Source organism: Prunus persica, chromosome G8, assembly GCF_000346465.2.
Source record: "Prunus persica cultivar Lovell chromosome G8, Prunus_persica_NCBIv2, whole genome shotgun sequence".
In the NCBI taxonomy this organism is placed as follows: domain Eukaryota; kingdom Viridiplantae; phylum Streptophyta; class Magnoliopsida; order Rosales; family Rosaceae; genus Prunus; species Prunus persica.
In genome coordinates, this window is record NC_034016.1 from 5,471,112 (window position 1) to 5,488,947 (window position 17,836).

Sequence of the window (17,836 nt, forward strand, 5' to 3'; positions counted from 1 at the left end):
AAATAATTTTGGTGTAATGTCATAAGGTCGACGAGTCTTGTGGTATTATTCTTTCCTTTTTTTCGTTTGGCCTACAAAACTATTAGGTCAAAAACATCATTTTCATCATAACTTTTTCTTCAAAATTTCATCACTTAACCATAATTAATCACATCACAACTGCCAGACCCACCCACCCCTCACGCACATTCTATCAATTTATTTTCAATTTCTTGCTTGGAATCCATAATCGGAGAGATAACTCAGCAGTACTAGATTTGTTTATTTTTACTTTATTTACCAAAAACAGACTTAATGATAGAGGACTAACTGGGAGAATTTTGAAGACACAAGAAAAGAGTGAACAAAAAAATAAAATAAAAGATTGAGGAGTTAGAGAGAAGCGGGCTGTGGACCTTGAACATGTAAAACTATGAAAATAAGGATTTACAAGATTAAGAACCGAAATTACTATAAGAAACGCAGAAGTTTAAAGGGTCATAATAAGGCTTTGGAGCTTAGGGTTATGCCTTCAGTCCTTGCTCCTTGCTCGACATGAGCAATAATAGTACCTCAAGCTTCCCACTCGCCTTCCAAAGAATCTCGAACAGCTCCAGATTGTCAATTTCACAGTCAATCGGTGGCTCCTGCGAAGGAGGGGAAAGCGAATTCCTGCCTGCCATAATCGAGACAAGCTTATCCAGCTTCTTGTTTATATCGAAAGCAACCTCAGAGAATCCCTAATGCCACAACAATTATTGGAAAATCAGACAATATTAATGAGAATTAAAAAATGCTAGATATGGAACAAACCCAACAACAAGAAGCAAAGCCATAAGTAAACATTAAATTGAAATTGAAATTGTCTCAAAATTAAAGCCTCTGTTCTGATTGTTTGAAATCATATAGAACTACCAGATCGTTGTTCTCCTCTTCTCAGAATCCTAACTAAGCCAAGCATTGCCATAACCGCTTGGCTTAGTTAGGGTTCTGAGAAGAGGAGACGAATAGAAAAGAAAGAGAAAATCTCGGCTCTATGAATAGACTTTCAAATACAAAAGTTGGCTTAAATAGAAGAAAAAAACAAACCCTAAAGTCAATAGGAAAATAATATCTTAATAAATAACTTATTCTTCAAAATATTAAATTAAATACAAATCCTGATAGAATCATTATTTCTTCAAACTTCCTCAATTAATTAGAAAATCTCAATGATACTCCTTTTTTGATTTCTTTTCAACTTTGAAACACTTTATTTTAACTAATTTTTCACACCTCAAATAAGGTTAATGGAGCCAGACAAAAAATAATAATAAAACATATAGGGACCAAAACTAAATTTGGACAAAGATTAGGTACCATTTTGTTGAAAACATTTAAATTATTATAAAAATACTCTTGATTAATTCAAATATTAAAATTTAAAATTTATTAAGTAGATGAAGATAATATAGTCAATTTATATTTTTCATATTAAAAAAATTAAAATTAAAAATCAAATCAAATAATGAATTCTATTTTTTATAAAACATAACTACTTATTTTAATTTTAAAAATGGAAAACCAATGTAAACCTGTGCCGAGATGCTAGTCAAAATATAAATTATGATTTAGTTTGATTTGGCTTGGTTAGCCGATTGGTTTTGGGTGGTTGTTTCTGTTTCAAACACCGCAAATAAGGTCAATGGAGCCGGACAAAAAAAAAGAGGGACCAAAACGAAATTTGAACAAAGATTAGGTACCATTTTGTGTAAAAAGAACCCAATTCAATTTTGGTCGGCAGAGTTCTTCTGTTTCGATTACAGTTTCGTCAAAGTCAGGGCAATCACAGGGAGTGGAGACATCAATTTATTTCTGATTTCTCCCAAACCCTACCACAAATTTTCACTCAATCCCTAGCCCCAAATTTCCCCTAAACACAGTCACAGAATTCGCAATCCATTCTCAACTTCGAAACCAAACCCATCAAGTTCTTCTCCTTTAATCAGCGAAGATGGTGTTGGCGCAATTGGGAGGGAGCATTGGACGTGCTCTCGACGAGAAGGTCCTGAACGAGTCGTGCTCTGCTCCAATCCGATGCTCAATTCAAGCTCGTCCGTGACATGCAGACCAATATAAAAAAAGATCGTCAATTTGGATGATCTCGCTGCTGGTCACAACAGGTGCAAGATTATTCAGCCAGTACATGTTTTCATAAACTCTCAAGCTTTTTTTCTTTTTTATGTTATAGTTGGTTGATTGAGTGATGAGCGTTTTGAATAAATTTGGTGTTTTTGGATGTTATTAAGTTGGTATTGAATTTGGGGCTTACAATGTGTGCGTCAAGTAGATGATCAATTGTTTATCATGTGTAGCCTACAATGCGTGCATCAAGGTTTGCATTAAACGAAACATACTGTTGGGTTTTAGACTTGTGAGAATGCTAAAAGGTTTTATTTTGACTAGATACTTGGCTGACAAAAGATGCAGATAGATAACTAATAACAGATGTCTTTTGGATACATTTTTTTCTTTTTCTTTTTTTGTATTCAGTTATGCAGCAAATTGATGGTCGACGATCTATTTCACTTCTTCTTTTTTCTTTTTCCTCTCTTGGTTTTCTATGTTTTCTAATGAAGTGTTTCTTTTTGATAGGCTATATTTAACAAACTTTGCAAAATGGTGGATCCAGGGAAACTGTCTTTCACTCCCAAGAAAGGGAAACCAAGTGTTGTCATGTTTTCTTGTTTACAAGGTAAGCTTGCTAATTTCACACTGATTGGAATTTTCTTTTTGGTCTGAAAGTTGATTGATTATTTCACATTTCTTATGTGCAACAATTTTAGTCATTAAGTTCGAATTGAAGAGTTTTAACGATTGATTAATGTATTGGAAAGAAATTTCTTGGACTTTAAAATGTACTTTCAGGTGAAGCATGCTGTGTTTAACAAAATGTGCATATTATCGTCAGAAAAAATGTTTGGAAACCTTCCCTAGTGTGTGCAGATACAGTTCGAGCTGTGCATTTGATCAGTTTAAGCAGAATGCCAGTATGGCTAAGATTCCATTGTATGGAAGGTGCTCTTTTTTCTTTGGACAATTACAAGCCTTATAGAGTTGTGAAGTTTGCGAATGTTGAATTTTTCTTATCTTTCAGTAAACATCTCAATTCTAGATATTAGTTATTTTTTAATAGGGGAAGTGAAAGAAAGAGGAATGTAGTAGTTGGATTAGTATCACAGTGGTTATAGTTTGGTCTCATACTCCACTGGTATGGATCACAGTTTGATGTTTTTGGAGTTAGAACCACAGTTTCTGGTTGGGAAGAGTGAGGAAAAACATGGTGGACATTAAAAGGCAGCCATCCTTGGTGTCCTGCCCATCCATCCCTGGCGTCCACTTGCAGTTGAAGGTGTGGAAACATTCTCAAAGGTGAATTGCAATCTTATAATTGTTGACACTAGTGGGCATCACAAACAAGAAGCTGCTCTTTTTGAAGAAATGCGTCAAGTTTCTGAAGCAACGGTGTTTGTTCTGAAATTTCATGCTATGTAAACTTGCTGATGACTGCATTTGCTTGATAATATCTTTCTCTTAATATACTTCCTCTCATATTCCAGAAACCAGATCTTGTTATGTTTGTTATGGTAGCAATATTGGTCAGGCTGCATTTGATGAAGCTCAAGCCTTCAGGGACAGTGTTTCAGTTTGGAGCTGTTATTGTTGCAAAAATGGATGGTCGTGCAAAAGGAGGTGGTGCTCTCAGTGCGTAAGTTTTGCTGCAACTGTTGAAATGTTAATAATTTTTAGTTGGATCTAGGCATTGATATAGCTCATAAGAATATGGTCCGTTAAGCTTCACTCTGGAAACTTAGTATTTGGCTTTTGTTGTTAGACTAGTTTTCAACATGTGCAAGAAAGAACAAGGGCACCAAATTTTCAATCCAACATAATTATAGAAGTAAGACTCAAACTTTTGCCCTTATGTCCTTGAGTTTCCACAGAAACCCAAGTGGTTTCAATAAGAAGTACTAATGTTATTAAGTGGGTGACCTCAAACGCTCTTATAAGCATAATTAGTGAACTTTGAGCCACTTTATTTTAATTAATTTTTCACGAATAATTGACTCATATTTCGTCCTACATCATCCTATCATAAGCGTCTTGCATAACTAATTCAATTGCATAACCCTAAACATACTAACCTTGAGGACCACAAATGACATAAAAAAAACAATAAATGGTAGAGAAATGAGAAACAAGTAATGATTAAAAGAAGTAATCAGTGATCAAAAGAATTGTAATGATTTAGAGGCAATGAAGTGAATTTCATCATTTAATGTTTAAGACAGAGCAAATAGTTTGTTTCCCCTTCTTTTGTTTGTATTGTTTGTAGCCATTTACCAAAGCTTTCGATAAATTTTGTGAGGATATATAATGCCAAGTAATTTTGGCATATTGAGGGACCAAATCCACCAATTTTGTATGGATTTTTAAATCAGTTTTTTCTCCACTCTTAGATTTGTTCTAAGAGTGGATGACCACAAATTTCTTGAACTATAAAGTCTAGAAGAACGGAACCCCAAACAAACTTATCTTGTTTATCAGTAAGATAATACCTTAAGGTAAAAATGCGGCTAACTAATATTCCAAATTTTTTTTTGGTTGGTCTTTTGTTCTCCATGGGTTAGCTGCGCCAACTTCCTTTCTGGATTCCGAAAGAGGAATTCGCTGGTGAGTCTGGGACCATTTTCATCAAAGCTGTAACATTAACAAAATTTCGAAACCACTAGTGAATTATGTAGTCTCGAAGAACCACCCTTTCTCTCATTAGGTTGTATAAAAGTCTAAAATAAGGAGACCTGGCATTTTCCAAACAATTCCACAAAACACAAACTATCAAATTTATACAACCCATGGAAAGTCTTAACATATTTCTAATAAGAAATAATGGAATACCAGAAGTTTATACTGCTAAAGTCTAAAATAAGAAACGCAGAAGTTTAAAGGGTGATAATAAGGCTTTGGAACTTAGGGTTATGCCTTCACTCCTTGCTCGACATGAGCAATAATAGTACCTCAAGCTTCCCACTCGCCTTCCAAAGAATCTCGAACAGCTCCATATTGCTAATTTCACAGTCAGTTGGTGGCTCCTGCAATGGAGGGGAAAGCGAATTCCCGCCTACCATCAACGAGATAAGCTTATCCACCTTCTTGTTTATATCGAAAGCAACCTCAGAGAATCCCTAATGCCACAACAATCATTGAAAAATCAGATATGGAACAAACCCAACAATGAGAAGCAAAGCGATAAGTAAACATTAAATTCAAATTCAAATTGTCTCAAATTAAAGCCTCTGTCTGATTGTTTGAAATCATATACAACTACCAGATCGCTGTTCTCTTCGACACAAGATCACGAGGCAGATCGTTGTTCTCAACAGCAAGCTCCGTACGCTCCATGGATATAGAGAAGAAGATGGAGGGTTATGGCAGTGCTTGGCTTAGTTAGGGTAATAAGAAGAGGAGACGAACAGAAAAGGAAGAGAAAATCTCGGCTCTATGAATAAACTGTCAAATATAAGAGTTGGCTTAAATAGAAGAAAAAACAAACCCTAAAGTCATAGGAAAATCTGAGTTTGTGCCCTATTGAGTGTTTTGGGCTTTTTTTATGAGGTTTTGGGGTTGAGTTTGTTTTAAGAAATCAATGGCAATTTTGTAATTTAAAAGAAGTTAAAAGTCTTTTTGTTATATTGTAAATGGACTTTAGGTATGTTTCTAAAATCTATTTCATATATGATTTTTTTATAATTTGAGCTTCTATATTATTGGGTATAATAGTAAATCTCTCAAATAAAAAAACCCTAAAATCATAGGAAATTCTGAGTTTAAATAATTTATATGCCCATTTTTAGACATTTCTGTGTCTGGTTAAGGTATAGTTGGGCTCATGTTCAAGCCTGGTTAACTGGCTAAGCCACTGTCCTTTTTATTGGGTTATGCGAAATCTATCGTTGGATTCATTGTTTTCAATATATTCATGTTGGCATTTCGTTTCACCAAAAATTAAAAATATGCATGTTGGCAACTTCACTCTAGTTTTGTATTGCATATACCAAATGTGAGATGTGAAAAAAATAGGCATCTGTATTCTGTCCAGTTAAATATAATCAAAATAGGCAAATCGCTCTAAATTTAGGGATTTAATGGGCTTGGGTTGAGTCAGGCCGGGCTTTAAAGAAGAGAGAGAAAATATGGCTGGGTCGGGCCGGATTTTTAAAAAAAAATTCGAAACCCAAATCCGACCCATGAGCCGGGCTTGAGAAAGTCCATCAGGCCGGGCCGAGCCTAAACGAGCCCTATTTCATTCAAAAAAAATAAAGGCATTTTAACCCAAATTTGAGATTAAACTTACTTTATTCCAATATTTTCACTTCAAACCAAATTCATAAAATACCCAATAAAGTCACACAACTTATAAGATTTTTCACAAAAATAATAAAATCAAGTATTATTTTTGAGGTTATAACATAATTAAATCGTAATACGTTTTAAGAAATAATTTTAAAAAATAATAAGTATCAAAAAAATATTGTTTTAAAGGATGGTATGAATAAATATGCAAATATTTGGTGATGTGTTCAAGAAAAGCATGATTATATTTGGTAGTACGATTATGTTTCGTGATATGATTGTATTTGGTGATGTAATATGTTGTTCATCTTATTTATATATATATATAATTGTTGAATTAATAATTGACACAAATTAATGTGCTAATCATCCAATTATAAACTAGGAATGAGTAAAGAAAAGTAAATGAAATGAAACAAATTATATATGTGATTTAAGTGATATAATCATAAACTTAAACTCTTATTTATACATAATTATATATGTATGCGGGCCTAACGGGCCGGGCTTTTGTGGGCGGGCCGGGGCGGACTTTCTTGGGCTTAATCGAGCCGAGCCTATGGGCCGGGCCGGGCTTCAAACACCCAAGCCCAAGCCTAGCCCTGCCCAAGGGGAGCCGAGCCATCTCAAAGCCCATAACAGGCCGAGACGGACTTTTTTTCGATGGGCCAGCCAAGCTCCCATCAGCCCATGAGCCCGCGAGCCAAATGATGAGGCCTAACTAAATTAGCATTAGATTTAGAGGACACTAAGAATATTTAACAGACTTACAAACAGTTTCTGGCTAATAAAGATTCTATATGTAGATTTTATTTGAGTTTGCGTATAATTTGTTCAACTTATAAGATCATGCACCAAAAAAGACCGAAATTTACCATATAGTTTTGGGGGTTTTATATACTTAACGCAAATAAAAAAGACTGAAGATTATACAGTTCAAGAAGTTCAACGTCAAGAGTTTGGTTATAAGTGGATCCAACCTACTGAGAGAACTGTTTTATTTTTGAGAAACCTACTGAGTGTAACTTTAATGCACAGCATTGCATGAGAAATTTGTACTGCCCATAAAAACAGCAATATTAAGTAAGCTCTCGAAATTGAATTGAGGCAGTAAAAGCAGGGGAGAAATGCCCGCCCGTTTACGATAAATACTTCTTGAACCACACACCAATACTCAGAAAGCTCTCAAAGTCCGATTGCGGCCGGCAAACAGGAGCTGGACTCAGATGGAATTGAAACCCAAGTATGAAATTTTATGAGCTTGATTGTAGTGGTGACTGACACTGAGAGACTACTACAATGACTTTGACAGGACTTTGACAGGAACTCCTTTCTCTTTCAATGCCCGAGCATACTACAACAATAAACATCCAGATCACTTTTCTAATTTTACATCATTATAATTATGTAACCGTGTATGCATCAAATTCTTCCCACCCACTTGGGGGACAAAGGAAACCACTTTAAAAGAAAAAAGATTATAAATAAATAAATTTATAGATTCCAATGGTTTGTGTATTTTATGTTTCGTTCACTTTCTGATGCAATGCAGCCAATAAGAATTATTATACAAGCACTTGTTATTCTTGTAAAACTATTTAAATAGACTAAAGTGTTCATTAAGAGGGGAACATATTAGCTTACTTGCAACCCAGTAGAAACTGGAACACGGAGATCCAGAGCACCCAAAAGTAAAAGGGTGGGTGTTTTGACCTGCAGGGAGCAAAAAAAATCAAAAAGTTAGAAGTAGATAATATCGTTCTAAATATTAGCTGTTTTTGGAAAAGGAAATTAATTGCATGTTTCACGTTTCTTGACTAAATGTTAATTCTACATATTGCAGAAAACTTCAAGGCCGAGTAACATAGAAATCTCAGTACTGGTCCCACCAAAGTGGTCATAGGAGGGAATATCTAGATACAATCTTAACCCTTGGAATTGATTCGCTTGAATTAGCCAATCTCAAGAGTCAAGAATTAAACTTGCACAGAAGTATTTGTCATCATGACATGTACCAGCTCTTTCCCATTTCTTCACTCTTTTCTGTTCCTGTTCTGTTTTTAGTTCAATTAATATTTTTCTTCACGTGATGCAGTGACAACAATACACATCTTGCCTGTGCAAATGACAAATATCATGCTACTCTGCCTTTCCAAAGTCGATGCATGATTGCAAATTGCAGCTATTGAAGAATTTTATGGTATGTCTCTGTAGTTGCTTAAAATGTGAAAGGGCATGCAGTTAATCGATGTTGGGAGAGCTGCTATCTTGAGATTGTTTGGTTTTAAATGTTTCTGTAGATTTTCCTACTGTTCCGATCCAATATACTTCTAATGAAAGCTTCCAAATCCAGAGTAGGATCATAATATCATAACATAAAAGAAGCCTAAACAAAGTATATACCTTCGAGACGTGCAATAGGAGATTTGCTCTGGAAGAGAGTCAGATGCTCAGCTGAAGGTGCATCTGTGAAGCTATTTTGACCCTCACTTCCATAGGCCTCCGCATAGCGCCAATCAGGGACCTCTGTTGTACCCACCATTAATGCGAGGTTACAAACAGGATTCCTAGCTGCTGCAGCAACAAATTTATCCTGTGCCTGCAGCATTTCAGTTACAATATTATTGAATTCTTAAGTACAACTAAAAGTACATGTACTTTCCACCTTTTAGAGCATTCATCTACCAACCTTGCATAAGTTATACGCTTTAAAAATAAAAATGAAAACTTTTAAGCATGAAAGCCCCAAACCACCAGTACACAAATAAGCAGCTGTCCAAAAGTTGAATCATCAACTAGTGGTATCCAGGACTTGGAATGCATAACACTAACAAGATAGAATATAAATGAAGATAGTCTGCGAGTCTGTGCATTGTACATTAAAGGCACACAGTCATGCTATTTGATAAACTACCACACCTGGCCAATCAAGTGGGTTGTCAGAAATCCACCATGAGAACCACCAAGAACTGCAAGTTTTGATGGACTGGCAACGCCCAAGTCAATGACATGATCTATAGCTACCAGTACATCGTTCACGTCCTGTAGAGAAGAAACTAAGAGATTAGGATCCAGAAATACTAAAGCACGTACATAAAGTAAATAATAGTTCTATAGGTGCATTAATAAGGTAAATGCTTAAATTACATAATGTAGACGTCAGAGAACATTGTCTGCCATCTGCATAAACTCCAGGCATTGCATCAAGGGAGTTAGCAAGAAGCTCAGCCTTTTGAACTAATCCAACTGCGACCTCTTATCTTTTTAATTCCCTGCTCTTCCATTTTGTCCCTCACAGCAGAAACATCAAACCAGCGGTCTGCTGCCGCATAGATGTTGGACAATAGCACATAATTACCAGGATTTTGGGGTTCAATCTCAAAAAGTCGATTAGCAACCAATTCCCCTAACTCTATATTTCCATTTAGCTTACAGGCTCCAAGTAGTGCACCCCAAGCACCAGCATGAGGCTCCATAGGCATTGATTGTAGAAGGTCATAAGCTGCATTTAACCGTCCCGAACGGCTAAGAAGATCAACCATACATGCATAATGATCAGGAGAGGGAGTCAAATGGTACTTATGTCTCATTGATTCAAAGAAGTACCAACCCTCCTCAATGAGCCCTGACCGGCTACAGGCTGTCAGAATGACTGTAAAAGCAACCTCATCAGGAGCCAAACCTTCATTTAACATCTTATTGAAGAGGGCAACAGCTTGATCCCCTCGACCATGAGCCGACAACCCTTGTATCATAGAACAATATGAAATCATGTCACGTTTAGGCATCTTGTCGAACAAACTTGTTGCTCTTTCCATATTACCACACTTTGCATTCATGTCAATTAGAGCCGCATGAACATGATCCTGACGAACATCAATTGAGCTCTGGCTCACGTAAGAATCAACCCATTTAGCCACCTGTAAGCAACCCACTTGGGAACAAGCTGACATCAAGCTCACCATTATAAACTCATCAGGCTTAACATTCCTTGTGCTCATTTCAAGAAATATCTTCACAGCCTCGTTGGGTTGACCATTTTGTGCATACCCAGATATCAATGCCGACCACGCAACAATATCTTTGTTAGGGGCTTGGTCAAACAAAAACCTTGCAGACGCCATATCTCCGTATTTGGCATATCCATCAATCATCGTAGTAAAAGAAACCACATTCTTCTCAGGCATCTGATCAAAGATCCTCCTAGCATTTGTCAAATCACCCAATTTCACAAACCCACTAATTATCACATTCCAAGACACCACATTTCTCTGCGGCATCTGATCAAACAGCCTGTGGGCCTCATCCAAGTCCCCAACACTTGCATACCCAACAACCATAGCCGTCCAAGAAACTACATTTCTCTCAGACATTCCATCAAACACCTTGCGAGCGCACAAAATCTCCCTACATTTTCCATACAAGTCAATCAAACTGGTGCTCACAAACACATCCCCATCAACCCCACACCTCACCGCAGTCCCATGTATTGCCCTGCCTTCCCAGACCTTCGCCTCACTCGCACAGGCCTTAACGAGAGACGGGTACGTATACCTATCGGGAACACCCTCCTCTCTCTTCATCCGAACAAAGAGGTCAACAGTATCGGCAAAACTCGACCTTTCACAGTACCCTTTTATCAAAGTGTTCCAGAGAAAGGTACTGGGACTGTGAACGCTATCGAAGACGGCAGTGGAGTAAGAGAGGGAAGAGAGAGTGTTGCAGAGGCAAATGAACTGGGTTACGAGGAAGCAGTCTTGCTCTAAACCCTTTTGTATAATCTGCGCATGAACTTGTAGTAGATGGTATTGGGTTTTACAGGCTTTGAGCAAAGTCGCGATTGAGGCTAAAAACGAACTGGGTAAGCTATTGGGTGAAGCTAACGATGAGTAGGAGCGGATGGTAGGCATGGGATTGATAAAAGGTTCGTGCTTTGCATGGCTTTCAAATCTCTTCTTCAAACGGCAACTCGTATTCACTGGTGAGAAAAATGAAGAGGGGTTGATGCAAGCAGAAGAAAAAAAAAAGGCAAAAAACAGGAAGGGTACTAAAAAAACCATCAATGAAAAATCAAAAAACCCAAATTTGTGTAATTGAAACCTAGCATTTCAAGTTAAGCAAGCATATAAATTCTTGAAAAATTAGACAATGAAATTACCAGCAGCCGCGTGGTTCGTGGCTATGGTGGCAGCCTCGTTTTGCTTTTGGCGGTGATGAGAGGTTGGCACAGAGTCAACAGTTGGGCATGGAAAGAATGATGAGCTCTCTCTATTTCTCAGCAGAAATGATGAACCCAAATTCAGCGAGAGAGTTTCAGCTGTTTCTGAAGAACCCAAATCAAAAATTAAGAGAGAACACTACTCAATAGTGAAGGGTGGATTTGAATTTTTAAAGAAGATGATGGGCGCGCTGGCCTAAAGCTTTAGGGGGTTTGGGCCTCACGTGCTAGGTTTGCATGCACAGACCTTTTGCCCATATTTTTCAAAGAGTGCTGTTATTTTTACCCACCTATCTTCTTATTTTCTCATCCACTTTATTTTCAAAATTTTAAAAACAAATTTACTCATGTATAAAATGACTTCTAAGGTCACGCAACCCACTTATTCTAGACTTCAATTCCTTAGCTAATTTGTTGACACTTGGACACTAATTTACTCTTTAAGTTAACACTGTTAATTCAAAATAAAAGTTTTTTAAAAAATATAGAAAGGAAAAAAAAACTCAGCAAACAACCACCAAACTACCCACTCGACCCCACGACAACCAACCTCCCCTCCTCACCTCACCTCACCGCTAGCCACATCTCTCTCCCAACTGGGCAACTTGAGAAGGAAAGGGCGAGCAGACTACCCACACTACCAATTGTGTATTAGAAGACTATATTTCTAACAAATAAGCTAGGCCATTCTTTTTCCATTTGATGCACGCAGGTTGTGTTCTTCTAGCCTTGTGTGTCTAGTCAGTACATAGGCAACCATCACACTAGGAGGTTGATTTGTCATTGAGGCTTAGGCAAAATGTTGTACTACTAAAACAGAAACTCAGAGAGAACCCCAGATACAAACCTTTTAAATCCTTGTTTATTTATTCGTGGGTTGATTGAAATAAAGAAAGGAGAAGAAGGTTAGATTGGGATTTAGGCAGACTTAGTGGGTCATAACAAAGGTTTGACAGAGGCCAGTTTCGAAGCTTTTGTTTAATACAACGAAGGAGGAGGAGGCGGCGACGGCTTAGCTGGCGGTGGAAGTTACGTGGTTCTTGTTAGATTTGGAGCTGTGCTGCGAGTGGCTACTAAAACTCTTCATTTTCTAATTTTCTGTTTTCATTTATTTTTTAATTTTTTGGACTCAACGGTGTTAAGTTAAGGTTAAAAGTGTTAAGTGAATGTCCAGGTGTCAAGGGTATTTTAGGAATAATAGTGGGTGGAAAGAAAAAATTATATTTTTTAAAATTTAAATGGTGAGTGGAAAAATAAGACAGAGGGTGGAAATAGCAGCGCTCTTTTCAAATAGGATAACTCTTGATCTACCCACGAACTTTTATGCTACTTTCAATTCGAATCCTAAACTTCAAAAAAAAAAAAAAAATTAAGGATACAAACTTTTTCTTTTTGCCAATTTCCCCTGCCATTTAAACCTCAATAGTTCATCCATTTGAAGTTAAATATGAGGAAAAGTTGGTCATTTTATATGTTAAAAATAATTTTAAAAGTAAAATAATATGAAATCTGAAATTCCACCGACTCTGCCTAACAGGACCCGACGCAAATTCCATTTTGGAATTTGCGTCGAACTTTGTATGTATCCGACACCTGTCAGGTGCCGAGTACACTTAACCAAATTGCCCTCTAAACCAAAACTCAAAAATTCTTTTAAGGTTTAACTTCTGCAGAAAATTCGGCAAAGTCTCCCCTGTAAATTGCTTGTTTCCCAAAATTTGCACCTGTACAAAATGCAATTCATATATCTACAATCGTTCAGCATGCACAATGTTAGAACACACACAATCCAATAGCAAATCTATGTTGCCTCAAGCCTTACAGAAATCCTAAGGTAATATCATAGCCTACTAATTAATTTAATTCACAAAAATAACACGGTTACAGTAGATTATCCTACATAATGGAAGTGGAGGAGTGGTGGGTGATGAACTCCTGGTGGTGGTGCTCCAGTACTCAATTACTGCCAGGGGGTGCAAAATATTAAAAGTGAGTGGACAAAAGAAGGTTTTGCAAAATATAATATCAACATACTAACCCCACTGTTAAAACCATTTGAAAATTCATTTCATCCATGTTCTATATTCGTACAAAAATCAAGCATGCATATTTATATTCATATAACCGTTCATATATTCCAACAATTCATCAAAACTATTTGAAAGCATGGAAAAATAATAATTCCTTTCCACCTAGGTGTACCCATCATAAATCCGTCAATTCCAAGATTTTTCTATTTATTTCTCATATTATACCATTAATTCCAAGTGTCACATAAGCAACACCTCCTCACAGAACTCGGAAACACAAAGTTAACCCAAGACGCATTCCTCATAGAACTCAAGAGACACTTCGTCAACCTGAGCCGCATTCCTGGCTCATCGCAGTCCGGGTATCCCTAGGGCTCGCAGGGCAACTGTCAAACGCGCGCTGACTCAACTGAAGGCAACTAGGATGTTCGTGGACGTCATTATATCCGAAGGCTACAGTTTATTCGAAGGCAACATTTGGGTACCTATGGTGGTTTAAAAACCTTTCCTGAAAATTTATAATACTATTTCTCATTATATCCTTAAATCATGTTACCATTTCCTTTTCTACTTTCCAAGCTATTCACATTTAATCATAAACAGAATTTTATAAAAGAATTTGAATTCAAACTATATGCTTAGAAAGCAAAACCCATAAATAAATCGTTCATGATCAATTAACAAAACTTTTACTGCATAAAATTCATTTATAAAACAAACGTCCACTCACTATGCATCTGAGCTTGCCTGACCCTTTGAGGGTCCTTCTTGCAGGTTTGGTGGAGCCCGAGTACCTATTTAAGGGATTAAAATATTTAATTAATAATATAGCTCAACCACAAATATTTAATCAAAATTCTGACCCCTGGCCTTAAAGTGCGTGTGTGTAACTTCAGAAAGTTCCTAGGCCCATTTTCAATAGTGGTGACAATTGGAATGGTCTGAAAAGACCCGAGATTAAATATACGATTAAATTCTTATATTGGTCAACCCGGTCCCCGTGAGGTCCACGACCTCCGATTAATAATCCAAAAGTTCCTATAGGTTCAACAAAGTTCACAAAACACGTCTTGCAAGTTTGGTCCAAGTCGAGTGATCGGATCGCTCACAATCGCACGATCGAACGGTCACCATTTACATAATCTTTGAATCATTGATTCGGAGTATCCTGGACTCCGATTCTCAATCCGTGAATTCTGACACGATTCTAGAGGTTCCTAGATCAACATATTTGGAAATGGAGTCGATCCAACGGTCTGAACATATCGAACCCGGATATCGCCTAATATGTAAAAATCTGTTCGACTGTCAAAAGATAACCAAATTCGAATCCGAGCATACCATCATGCTCGGGACGACATGGAGATTATGTTAGGACCAGATTGGCCACCCAAACTTGGCCCACGCACTGACAGTGCATGGGTGGCTTGAGAAATTCTCAAAACACCCAACAATATCTATACCTACATGATCAGGACAATTAGTTGAGCAACTTTTGTTCTTAATTCATGGCCAAAAGGTAGCCGGAACTTGCCAGCAATTCGAGCCGAAAACTGGTCAAAACTTTAGATCGTAAATCGAGGTTCAAAACTTCAAAATCAATCATAACCAACCCAACCATAAGCTAAGTTAAGTTGAAAGGATGAGAAAGCATACATGGATCGACAAATTTAGTGGTCGGAATCTTTGGAAGCGACGACATAAATTTTCAAAGAAACCTGGCCGTTTTGAGCTATTTCTGGCCGCACGGGGTTACGGTTGCGGCGGAGAAGGGGTAGGTCGGAGAGAAGAAGTTGAGCCGGTTCTAACAGCTGTGGTTTTGTGGCCAACAGTGGCTAGATGAAGGAGCTGCAGGCCAAAACGTGGCCGGCTATGTTTCGAGCAAGAGAGAGAGAGAGACAGAGAGAAGAAATCTAATCTGGGGTTTTTAAAATCTAACTTCGAAATATTTACGGTTGTGCCACTGCACTTCTGTTGATCATAACTTCTTCGGTTAAACTCCGATTCGGGCCCATTACGTGTCTACGAACTCGTATCGACGTGCTCTACATAATAGTGTTACTCAAATCTCCAAATTCCTTCCAGAACAAAAAGTCAATTTTAAAACTCATTAAAATATTCTCGGGGGTAAAATTGTCTTTTACTTTAATAATTTAATAATTAACTATTAATTTAGGAACAGGATATCACATGCCCTCCCCAACCAAGTCATCATCCATTGCTCTGAATATGGAGCTCGTCTCTCAGTCCCTTTGTTGTAATACATCGACTCCTTTGTTATAATTTTAAAAACAGAATGGAGGGGCACGCGAATGGGGGAGAGAGAGAGAGAGAAAGAGAGAGAGAGAATGTCACATCCCGGGATTGATTTTGCAATAGCACGATATTGTCCATTTTGGGCCCCTCTCTCTGCCCTCACAATTTTGTTTCTGGGAACTCACGAGCAACTTCCCAGTGAGTCACCCATCCTGGAATTGCTCTAGACCCAACTCGCTTAACTTTGGAGTTCCCATGACTTCGAAGCCAGTGAGCTCCCAAAAGGCCTCGTGCTAGATGGAGGCGGGCATGTACATATAAGGCACATCTCCCCCTCTCTGTTGGTCGATGTGGGATATTACAAGTTGACAAGACCCGCCCCGAATTTCTCGAAACCTGAGACGAATCCTGTGGAAATTCCGACATTACCCCGATGCCGGGTCCACTTACTAAAGGCCGAGACTTTCTACCGAAATTTTGGCAGAGTCTCCCATGTAATTTGAACAATCCCAAAAATTTCAACCTGCATAAAACACATTTAATATCCACAACTGGCAGCATGCACAAGATAATTTCATGCAATTCACATAATCGGCCTCCGGCCTTCAAATAATCTGAAACCAAACTACCAACAGAGCTCTTAAGTCAACTAATACATTAACCAAGGCAAATAATAAATTCACACATAAATATGAATACCTAAATGCACTTTACTTCATCTAGTTTTCAACCGAATTTCAGGACTAACGACAAGGTCAGAACCAATCTCAATAAAACAACATGAATAACATTTAGTCTGCGGCTGCACCTAGGCCCTACCCTAGGCTGCCTACATACCTTTACTGAGGGACCAAGCCACACTAGTTCTTTCCAATACAGTACCACAATCCTTCATTCATCTCCCTAATGATCACATAATCTCCCCATACGCTAGAAAATCCAACGCCGCGTATGGGGCTTGTCTCACATGCCAGAAGAATCCCACGACATGTGTGAGACCTAATAATCACATAATCTCCTCATACGCCGGAACATCCAAAGTCATGTATAGGGTCTGTCAACACGCCGAAAAATCCTATACCACGTGCGAACTAACAATCATATCATATCCTCGTACGCCGGAACATCCAACGTCACATATAGGGTCTGTCCTCACGCCGAAAAATCCTACGCCATGTGGGACCTAACAATTACAAAATCTCCCTATACGCCGGAACATCCAACGCTATGTATGGAGTCTGTCTCAACGTCGGAAAATCCTACGCCACGTGAGACCTCAGAATCATAAAATCTCCTCATACGCCGGAACATCCAACGTCACGTATGGGGTCTGTCAGCACGCAGGAAAATCCTACGCCACGTGTTACCTAACAATCATATCATCTCCCTATACGCCGAAACATCCAACGCCACGTATGGGGCCTGTCCTCACACCAAAAAATCCTACGCCACGTGGGACCTAACAATCACAAAATCTCCCCATACGCTGGAACATCCAACGCCACGTATGGGGTCTGTCTCAACACCTAAAAATCCTATGCCACGTGAGACCTAACAATCATAGGATGGTACTGACACAGTGTAATCAAACATCTTTATATCTTTATATATATGTATATATATATATATATACAGTCCCCTTCTATTGAGGGATCCCTTAAATAGTTCCATTTGAGGGACTCCATTTAGGGTACCCTATAATATTTTTTCCAATGATCCAAACCATCTATTTTTTAGGTCTTCATTCATAGATCATCCTTACAAAAATTAGACAAATCGAAAACCGTTTCGACATCCAATTGTGTCCTACAAAATCAATGAACACGGTGCTTCAAGAAAGTACTAAATTTTCAATAACTCAATTGAATGGTCAAATGATATCGGATTCAAGTGATTTTTTGTAGAGATGATCTTTGAATGAGTATCTACAAAATAGATTGTTTGGATTAGTGAAATACAA

General features: G+C 37.9%; 1 protein-coding gene and 3 long non-coding RNA genes across 6 annotated transcripts; 1 reads left to right on the forward strand and 3 right to left on the reverse strand.

Annotated features, from left to right (window-relative positions):
- On the reverse strand, positions 257 to 1,069 carry LOC109950673. The gene is made up of 2 exons (XR_002272954.1): positions 895 to 1,069; positions 257 to 719 (listed from the first exon to the last, which is right to left on the reverse strand). It is a non-coding gene; the product is annotated as an uncharacterized LOC109950673 (long non-coding RNA).
- On the forward strand, positions 1,663 to 8,596 carry LOC109950671. 2 transcript variants are annotated; one of them, XR_002272952.1, is made up of 4 exons: positions 1,663 to 2,141; positions 2,614 to 3,727; positions 8,216 to 8,383; positions 8,468 to 8,596. It is a non-coding gene; the product is annotated as an uncharacterized LOC109950671 (long non-coding RNA). The 2 variants fall into 2 exon arrangements; XR_002272951.1 differs by lacking the exons at positions 8,216 to 8,383; positions 8,468 to 8,596 and having other exon boundaries at positions 1,668 to 2,141; positions 2,614 to 3,923.
- On the reverse strand, positions 4,763 to 5,658 carry LOC109950672. Its single transcript, XR_002272953.1, has 2 exons — positions 5,348 to 5,658; positions 4,763 to 5,204 (listed from the first exon to the last, which is right to left on the reverse strand). It is a non-coding gene; the product is annotated as an uncharacterized LOC109950672 (long non-coding RNA).
- Positions 7,234 to 11,733, reverse strand: LOC18768206 (putative pentatricopeptide repeat-containing protein At5g37570). Of its 2 annotated transcripts, XM_007200726.2 has the most exons (6): positions 11,531 to 11,733; positions 9,520 to 11,350; positions 9,292 to 9,414; positions 8,776 to 8,971; positions 8,017 to 8,085; positions 7,234 to 7,726 (listed from the first exon to the last, which is right to left on the reverse strand). In XM_007200726.2, the coding sequence occupies exon 2, from the start codon at positions 11,280 to 11,282 to the stop codon at positions 9,597 to 9,599; it is 1,686 nt and encodes a 561-aa protein (XP_007200788.1). In that variant the 5' UTR covers positions 11,283 to 11,350; positions 11,531 to 11,733; the 3' UTR covers positions 7,234 to 7,726; positions 8,017 to 8,085; positions 8,776 to 8,971; positions 9,292 to 9,414; positions 9,520 to 9,596. The 2 variants fall into 2 exon arrangements, with proteins under 2 accessions (XP_007200788.1, XP_020426077.1); XM_020570488.1 differs by lacking the exon at positions 11,531 to 11,733 and having other exon boundaries at positions 9,520 to 11,520.

Coding starts and splice junctions, on each gene's coding strand:
- LOC18768206 (XM_020570488.1), bottom strand. CDS start 11,432: ATGGTTTTTTTAGTACCCTTCCTGTTTTTTGCCTTTTTTTTTTCTTCT.